Source organism: Sinohyriopsis cumingii, chromosome 8 (assembly GCF_028554795.1).
Source record: "Sinohyriopsis cumingii isolate HCF-2022 chromosome 8, ASM2855479v2, whole genome shotgun sequence".
Classification (NCBI taxonomy): domain Eukaryota; kingdom Metazoa; phylum Mollusca; class Bivalvia; order Unionida; family Unionidae; genus Sinohyriopsis; species Sinohyriopsis cumingii.
In genome coordinates, this window is record NC_142968.1 from 68,923,250 (window position 1) to 68,933,481 (window position 10,232).

Below are 10,232 nucleotides of genomic sequence, written 5' to 3' on the forward strand. Positions count from 1 at the left end.
TGCCTTGGATGTCATATAATTACAACATCAGTATAATTGTTTTCATGCACACTTAAATATCACCTTGGTTAATAAAGTCCTGTTTAATTCATATCCATTATTTATTTGAAACCTGCTGAAATGTCTGAAACACAAACAAAAACTTCAGTAAAATACTATATAATGATCAAAATTTTAGTGAAATCTTGCAAAAGTTTTAGTCAATTTTTTTGTGAAACCTCACAAATATTTCCAAGATCTCTGAGTGAGACCTCAACATAATTTCAAGGAAAGTTTTGGTCAAAATATGCGTGAAATCTCACCAAACTTTAAAGTGAAATGAAAAATATTTAAGTGATGCCATGTTGGATTAGATTTTGTATGCAAAAAAGAAAATGGCATTGCCCCTTAGGACAAGAAAAACCCAAATCTTATTTGATAATGTCTGTCAAAATAAAATTTATGATCCATTTTAAATATTACTGTGAATATTATCATTGATTCCCTATAATGTCTTAAAATCATTAGGCAGTTTAATAGAAATCTGAAGTATATTTTTTATGGTTTAGGCAGGTATTTCCATCTAATTAGGCAGCAGTAAAGATTCCACCTTGTAACAGTAATTTGCATATTTTGAGCTATATTCCACCCTGAATCTGCCTAAAAGTGATAATAAGGGGAATCTAGGCTAAATAAGCAGAATAAACAGATTCTGCCTAGTAGACGGAATAAACAAATTCCGCCTAGTAATAGACAGACTAATTTGCATATTTCGGGCTGTATTCCACCCTGAATCCGTCCTGAACCCACCTAAAATTTATAATAAGCGGAATCTAGGCTATAAGTGAAATCCGCTTTAAAATTCCACCTGGAATCTGGTTAAAGTCAGGGCGTAAGTTTTCGTACAGGTACAACAGTTAATATGGATACAGAAAGTTCAAAGTCAAGTGTCTATTCATCACATAATCTCCAAGCATACATTCTGAAAAATGGAGAACAAAAATCCATCAGAGTTTGATCTCTCCAAATAGCTTCTTCTCAAGTCAAACTTTTTAAAAAATCTCAAGAACATTTTTTAAGACAATGGCTGGATGACTTGTTAATTTGTTTAGCATCACTTTTAACACATTATTGGCTATATTATACAAAGGAAATGGGAGCTAAGTTAGTGCCTTTCTCATGGATACAACATGGCAGCTGAGCCTGCACAACTTTGGCCACTAGTAGTCTCATGTCATTTGGAGTGCAATGTCTCCCTTTAAGGCAAAATTACCAATACAAGAAATTTCATGCTGCACTCTAAAATTCTGTTTGCATATTCAACCTTGGACTAGAAAATAATTACGGATTTCATACTATATACTTCATATGGCTAGAGTTCAAAGAATTCTCAATTATATAATTTATGCAAAAACGTTTTTAAACATAAGAATGTCAGAAATAAAATACGGAATATGTACATGTACATGGCATGCTCATTAGTACTCTGGTACCGTGTGCTTAAAAGATTTAAAAATATAGAGAAGTCAGAAGCTCTGTGCAGAGCAGGATCAAAGAGATCTATTTAAATAGCAAACAACTGCACCATAAAATTTCCATATAATTTCTCATAATTGTGTATGTCTTATCATATATTCATATATTCATAAAATTCATGATGCATAATTATTCATGTCTCAAATTAGATTCTCATGCAAGACTGTCACAAACCTTTTTCTTTTTCACTGTATCTGTCAAAATGCTTTCAAGTTCTTTCTGAAATAGAAAACATACAACATCAACTACATAATTATGTACACTTGTACTGGTGTTGTAAAACCACCAAAATATTTTAACTTGCGCTAAGAACCTAAATTTGATTGTGCTGTTTTCTAGAACTTATGTTACCCTTTTAACACCAGTGATACATAAATGAAAATTTAGACCAGTCTGCTCTTCCTTTGGTTTGCTCTTATTAATATTGAGGAGTGACAGCAAATCACCTGTATGAGCTTGATCCAAATAAAACATGAGCACATGTATGCCTGATATCACTTACCTGGCTTACATATGTTAACAATGACCCTTTCACTCAGCAGGCTTATAAATTTGTGAAAGAGCACATGCTATGTAAACTTTCTCTCAAACTTCACATTATGTTGATTTTACATATATATCCTGACAAAAAGTCTTTCTAAAGATAAAGGCATTATTAAAGTAAACTTTCTTGCTCATAATCAAAGTCATCCAGGATACTGATGATAAGCGATACATATAAAAAAATGACTTCAACTTGGCTAGGTATACACAAATGCATGACACATCTGATACTTGACAGAGGTTCCATGTTATGACTTATCCAAATTTCTAAAGACAATGTGCAAAAGTGACAAATACAATGAATTTTACTTCAAAAGTATGCAACAGACTGAATTCTTCTAATCAATGCAATGGACTTCTTTCCAAAGCTCAAGAAGTTTGATGCATCTCTCTCTGTCTCTCTCTGTCTCTGTCTCTGTCTCTCTCTCTGAACTGGCCACTTTTCTGGACAATGTACTGGACATGGCAGAAAATAAATGGCACTGACACTAAGCCAATATTTACTGTTTAGAATGAGTTAGCAATGATTAAATACATTGTTTTTACAAATGCGAAAGGATTCATTATAAATTACCCAAACAATATCATAGGTCTTCTCTGTACATGACAAAGCTCATGCAAACCAATCATTATTGCTGACATGTATTACCAATTTCAAGTGTTGAGTGTGAGTGTATATATCTGTTTCAGAAATTGATAAAAGCAAAACTAAGAAGTACTTTTCATATTATGATTTCCATAAGCGAGTTTGACCCAAGGATGGCAATCAACATATGGAAAGGAAGACAACAGCTATAGCTCTTCAACAGGACATCAACTAATGCATTGCAAAGCAATAACAGAAAATGATTCCTATCTATGAAAATATTTATTTCGACAAACAAATAAGCAGCAGAAGTTTAAGTGTACCATAACAGAACTGCCTCTAATCTGATGTGACTTCTATATTTTTTCCCCAAGTTTAGTTTTCTTTTTACTAGTCATGGTTGACTGATTTCTCAAGGACAGCATTTTAAATCATGATTGTTTTGCAGCATATAAGGAAAGAAATATTAACGGACTCATGGTCTTTTGGAATATCAGGTAAAGAAACATTATGTACAATGGCCTTTGGGCATATCAGGAAAGGAATATTTATGTACTATGGTCTTTTGGAATATCAGGAAAAGAATAATTTTGTACTATGGCTTTTGGGCATATCAAGAAAGGAATATTTAGGGACTTTTTAATGGACTTTTGGAATATCAGGAAAAGAAAATTTATGTACAATGGTCTCTGGGCATATCAGGAAAGGAATATTTAAAGACTGTGGTCTTTCAAACAAAAATCTGACTCAGTAACTTTACAAAGAATTTTCAATCAATGTTGAAAGAACTGAATTAATATGCATAAGAACAAAACCATTACCAAAATAAGTTGATGAAAGGAAATCAACTGTTATACCATGAGTTGGATGAATACATTTTCACTCACTAACTCGCTCGCTTGCCCACTAACCAACCACCCACACGCAAACCCTCAACTCACTCACTCTAATAAATTAAGGGGTTTTCAAAGACTCAGAATTTCTAATGATTCTTGCTGGATATTTTTTCCTGACAAGTAAAATGGCAGCCATATAGTTGTGAAATATTAAAAGAATCAATGGAGATATAATAAGTTGTGGCAAAAAAGAAATTTTTGGTATACCTAATTATTCAATGTGCTGGAATTGCTGCTGGTTTATAGCATTTTCATTATTGTTCCATAATTCACTGGCTTCTTCTCAAAATAATGATATTTATAAAATAATTATTTGTTTCTTTAAAGGCACTATACTGCAGAATTCACTATACTGTTTAAAATATGTATTATTAACTGACTAGGAGCAGACTTTCAACCTCAAAAATATTTAACACATAATTGGCAGGCATGGCCAATAAAGTTGGATGGCAAACCTTTAACTGACCAGATCCTAAAGATGGAACATGATAATAAACATTCAGAAGAATTATCTATAGGCACACTGCAAAACAGTATAGCTGAGAAACATGGTGTGGGAGATATACAATTAGTACAGGCCCTTACAGAGATAAGATTTCACACCTATTTTGCATTGAGCTTGGCAGCTATGGAGTGTTCAGACAATCTGGAAAACATAATGTCCAAAGAAAGGTTAGTTGGTAAAACCTCTATTGTCAACAATGTCTGAACTAAACCTAGTCACCTTTGAATTAATACAAGTCAGCAACACCTTTATTAATTGCCAGACAAAGAAACAGTCTCTACACTAGACAAAGCGACCTTTAAATTTATTTTGTTATAATGTTTCTTTTACTTTTTAATAGCTAAACAAAAGACGGTCATTTTTTATATAAAGAAATATCTGAAATATTCAATGAATAATGTCCAGTTGGTCAGGGCAGGGGACAAGTCCAGCAAATAGTGATTTCAGTAACTTTTTTATTTTATATATATATATATATATATATATATATATATATATATATATATATATATATATATATATATATATATATATATATATATGTGTGTGTGTGTGTGTGTGTGTGTGTGTGTGTGTGTGTGTGCGTATGTACAACACAGACAGACAATATACTTACAATGTCTCCAATATATTCCACATTTGGGGAATGTGTCATATCAAACTGTGACTGTACACTCATGTCATATGCATTGTAGATCTGAAACACCAAAATTATTACCCGTATCAGCAAATTGTAATTAAAATGTGACTATAATTATCTGTCATTTTGAGGGTACAATATTTTGCTTCTAGTGTGTGAATCACAGGCAGACTAGAAATGTGTTCATAGAACACAGATGCCCCACCAGTGGCCTGAAATAACACATCCAAAACATAATCAGTGTTACAGGTATGGTTGACAATATATGCATCTTTGACTGTAATGGTAATATCACATAACAAATATGAAGTATAGGTTTTTGTATGATTTAAAAACACAAAAATGTGTATATATTAATTCTAATGCAAAGTTCTTAATTAAAGAAAATTCAAGGAAGAGCATATTTATAATTTTCATGGATTGATGACATTCAAAAAACTGTAAACAAATTCCTACATAACACTGTATTAGCGGCTGATTCCTACAAAACCGCACTTTAAAATCATGAAAAACATGCTAGCCAAACTTTAACTGAGGATGAGCAATTTTTCTGTTAAATCAAAAAATATCATTAAATAAGATGAAAAGATTAACCCTAAGCAAGTATTTGCTTTAAATCATCACCAATTCTGCAAAAGTAAATGTTCATTTTCAAATTATTATCACTAGAGAATTTTCAGATCTTTAATTTTTACCATTATGTGGTTCAAAATGAGAAAACAATAGTCCGTAAAAGGAAATGATGTTCTGCTGTCTGCAAAGAAATTTTAGGAAATTAAAGGTAAGCCCATTTCTTCTTTTTAACTGTTGAGTTTGAAAAGCATCTCAGACATTCTTGTGTGACAAGAATTTAAAAAATTTCATGCAGCCAATGTGACAGCCATATTAGGTGCAAGACTGGCTCTTTTTTTTAAAATCCCGAATGAACTAGACACTATTAGAAGATTTTTGGTGAAATTCCAAAGTTGATATAATTGTAATGGTTGTATTGGCTCATATAGCTGAAGTGGTAGAGCACAGATCAAAAGTTAGGAAGGTTGAGGGTTCGAGCTCCAGTTTGGCCATGTATTTTTCTGTTTCATTTGGCATTGCTGATAGTAGGTTGCACCTCAAACTCAATGGGGAGAATGAAATTAAGCAGAAGCTGAACCTTCAGACATAGAAACTATCTCAAAAAGGCAGGCAGAAAGTGTAATGGTAGGACTGCAGGGTGTGTTGGCTTGCATAGCTTAAGTGATAGAACACCCAGCTAGTGTTAGGGAGATCCCGGGTTTGACCCCATGTCAGGCTGTGAATTTTTCCTTGTTACATAAAAATCCATTCAGAATTAGTGACAAGATTTTCTGTGGACAGATTAGCACTGTTTTCATTCAGGATCAACTGATCTCAGTGTCTCCTGGTAAAAATACCAGGTCTATTTCACTTACCATTTAGAAGTATCAACAACAAGATACTTCAAAACGGCTACTATGGCAGCCAAAATGGATATGAGATCACCACCATTTTCACTAAGCAAAAACTAGACATCCAAGGAAATCTTCTAGTGAAAACCCAGTGTTGATATAATTTTCCATCTAGGACGAGTATCAATAAAATTTTCAAGATGATGGCTGTCGTGGCCAGTTTTTATTTAAGACCAGCTAGCCACAATAAATCTTCAGTGAAAACCCCATGCTGATATGACTTTCCACTCAGAAGAAGTAGCAAGAACAAGATTTTGTAGATGACTGCTGAGGTAGCCAAATTGGATATCAGATCAGCACCATATTCATTTAGGACGCACAGGACATCATAAGAAGTCCTTCAGTGAAAACTCTGTCCTGATATGACCATCCATTTAGGTGGTGCAGCAATAATAAGATTGCAATATGACCGCTGTGGTGGCCATAATGAATGTCTGGGCAGCACCATTTCAGGACCAACTAAACACCATAAAAAGTCTTCTGATGAAAATCCTTTGCTGATATGACTTCCATTCATGAGAAGTAGTAATAAAGAAAAATAAAGATAGATGAAATGGCAACAATACTGTATATCAGATTATTTTTATTCAGGATAAAGTAGATAGTATATGATGTCTTTTGGCGAAAACCATTGATGATATAACCATCCATTCAGAAGAAGTAACAAAAACAAGATTTTTATGATGGCTGCTGTGAAGGCCATATTGGACGTCCATTTTCATTTAGGACCAGAAATACAATAAAAGAAGTCTTCTGGTGAAAACTTCTGTCCAGAGGGAAGACCATCAGGGAAATAACTCATGGAAATGATCTTATGGAACAATGGAAATCAAACTTTTTCAAGTTTTTGTCAATCTAAAGCTGCAAGCTCAAAATGTCAATAACATTGAGTTTCTGTTCTGGGCATCAGATCAGCATCATTTTCATTTAGACATAATAATATAGACATCATCTAGACATCATAAGATTTTCATTGATACCACAATGTTGATATGACCATCAATAAAGGAGGATAACAAAATTTTCAAACTGGAAACATGTTTATAGAGATCAGCATAAGAAGTCTTCTGGTGAACACTACATGCTGACACGGCCATTATTTGAGAAGAATAACACGATTCTGAAGATGGCTGCTGTGGAGGACACATTGGATGTCCAAGAAGCTCCATTTTTATTTAGGACCAACAAGATCTTGGGATGACTATGTGTGTAAAGTTGCATGGCAGTCCAATTTAGGATGAGAAACAATAACATACTTGTGATATTTGATGGATAAACACTGATTGATAAATGACACACAACAGGCCATCCCATTAGCATTTCCACTTCTATGACCACTAAAGATAAAAAGACACATGCAAAACATTTTATCCCAAAAAAAAATCATAAATTAGCAATTTAAGGGATCAGCCAAATATTGTGCTGAAAATATATTTAATTAAAAAATTTCAGAGAAAAATTTCTGCACTGCAAAAAGCTTGTGAGACTCTTTACAATATTTTTAGCATATCAATATTAGATTAAATGCATGCAAGTTGTATGTATGCATGCATGCATGCATGTCTGTCTGTATGTATGTACACCACTCCCTCGATAACTTGCTCCCTGATAACTCGCGAACCCGCTTATAATGTGGAGTTAGGTTTGGGTCCCATTTTTCAAACCAGAAAATACCCCAAAAATTGATCCCTATTTGTTGAACTTGAAGAAAATTGTGATAAAAACTGGTAACAGAAACTTTGATATATCGCTTGTTTTATCGTCATAAACGGTAGACAGGACCTGGAAATTTTAATCAATATTATGAAATATCAAATTTAAGAATAGGTCATACATTTTTTTACATTTTCTTTTCAACCGACATTCCTAGTACACTGCAATTAATGATATGTAAGGAAATTTCTATCAATGAAAATGTCACTTATGCCGAGTGGAGGCAGTACTTTAATAAATAAATAAAATAATTTTTTATTAATTGAAATTTGTGTCCTAGTTCTATCTTTTAGTTCACTTCAAGTGTAATCATCATAAATGCAATGTGTCCTCCTGTAATTAAACAAAAAATGTGTCAATCTACCATAACAGCTATGTCAGGGAGCGTTCATCTGAGAACCTAATTAAGTACCAACCGTATTTTGATAAATGACTTGTGGAAGTATTTGTTGCATTGTTGCACTGAATTAAAAGCTGGCCTCCATTGTATTATCATGTTAATTATGTCTTTTGAATCAAATAAAGGAGGTGGAATAAATGAAAAGTTAAAAGGCAAGAAAATCCTATAAACTAAAAATCTAGCGGCCCCGGTCGTATGCCAAGTGAACTCATGTCATTTGACCAATCAAACACTGTTATAAATGTTATTGTGTATGTAACATAAACTACCTTAAATTAACTTACTCTTTCATAACTGTGATTAAAGATAACAAGTCAGCCAAGCAAAATGAATACTTTGTAAAATAAAGAACTTGATTTCACAGAATCAGACCATTGTAGGCAAGCGAAATTCAGAGAATTCTTGAACTGGCACTTAGAGATATACTCAAAGATGATAAGAAGTTTCATTATTACTTCCAATTAAATCATGACATCAGTATTGTACTAATTGAACAATACAAAAATTGAGTTTTGGCATAGATAATTGTCTCACTAAATAAATGTCGCGTGTTTTTGGAAAAAAGGAATCTTGTTTGGTGGTGTATCAACAATTAGTCTAGTTCCCTGCTCTGTGGACTCCCAGTTTAGAAGGATACTAATAAACACCACCACGGGAACCAGACTAATCAAGAAAACAAAAAGCAGTGACGGAATACACAGATTTTTGACATACACGTGATGGTTGTTGAAACCAGTTGGAACGATCTTTCACATGTTGGACATTTTGAAAATAAATGTTATTTAAACAGAATAACAAACAACTTCATTAGAAAAAGTGCGTTATTAAAAGTTACTATCGACGTGATTGTAAAATGAGGATTCAGTCATTAAACAGCCCAGTTCCCTAATGCCGCACCCCCCCAACACAATCACGGTTTTCTCGATGTCAAAGTGATTTTGTTTAATTTTTGGAGGTCCCTTGGTAACTTGCGCCTCGCTTATAGTGCAACCTATGTTTGTGGACCCTGTTGTGTGCGGGTTATCGAGGGAGAGGTGTATGCATGGATGGAGGGATAGATGGATGGACGGACGGATGGACAGATGGAAGGATGGATGGATGGATGGATGGATGTATGCTTGTTTGCATGTATGTATGTACATCCAATCACATAATCCTATTACCTGCTTATGTTCATGCAACCAAGTCATTCTAATGCCAAATGACAGGAATGATTACACACCACTCAAAATCTCATTATTTAATGAAAGAGTCAGGTCAGGCCAAACAAAAATATGTCTCCTATTGCACTGGTTTTAAAATTACAGTAAGCAGGTAATTTTTTAATTTTTAAAACATTATACATATTTAATGTGATATTATTTACCAAGGGTGAAATAAATCCTAGGGTCAGCAATGAGAAATGGGGACAGTCAGCCAACCAGAAATACAAATATTTTCTTCCCTTATGGACCCATGTAAAAAAAAAAGACCACTGTCCCCTTGCAACAGGCACATCTATATTGCTGCCACTGCAACGCTTGATAAATACACTCATCCACTCATCTTTATTAGTGGTGAATGCATTAGCATGAATAATGTTAATTTTGCAGAGCAAAAAATTAAAAAATTTCAGCAAGACCTTATTTTCTTCCCATGACTTTTGGGAAACATACATCATTTGTACAGAACTGCTGATTTTAAATGTTTAAGTGTTACAATGAACGCAGTATCATCTGGCAAAACAAAAACCAAAAGAAAAATAATTTCCTTCCTACCCATGGCTACATTCTGGTCTGAAACAGACTTGACCACAATGCAGACATTAACTCTTACATTTCCAACTCTGGTCATGACTTTGTTCAGTTCTTCCTTTGTTTCGTTTGAGACTCTCTGTGCTAGAGATCGGGTATTCCTGTCGATAACTTCCTGGGCAGGAGCATCTCCTCTGTCGATGATGGATATGCTTCCAATGTAATTCATCATCTTGGC

General features: G+C 33.8%; 1 protein-coding gene across 2 annotated transcripts in view; it reads right to left on the reverse strand.

Moving 5' to 3' along the window:
- The window catches only part of LOC149793764 (uncharacterized), a 228,587-nt gene that overhangs the window by 205,866 nt on the left and 12,489 nt on the right, over window positions 1-10,232 (reverse strand). For both annotated transcript variants that reach the window (XM_089967751.1, XM_089967750.1), the window contains exons 2-4: window positions 10,077-10,232; window positions 4,662-4,742; window positions 1,690-1,734 (exon numbers count right to left, since the gene is read on the reverse strand). The exon at window positions 10,077-10,232 is cut by the window's right edge and continues 25 nt beyond it. In XM_089967751.1, the coding sequence (XP_089823877.1) occupies window positions 1,690-1,734; window positions 4,662-4,742; window positions 10,077-10,226 (276 nt within the window). In that variant the 5' untranslated portion in view covers window positions 10,227-10,232. The remainder of the gene's footprint in view (window positions 1-1,689; window positions 1,735-4,661; window positions 4,743-10,076) is intronic.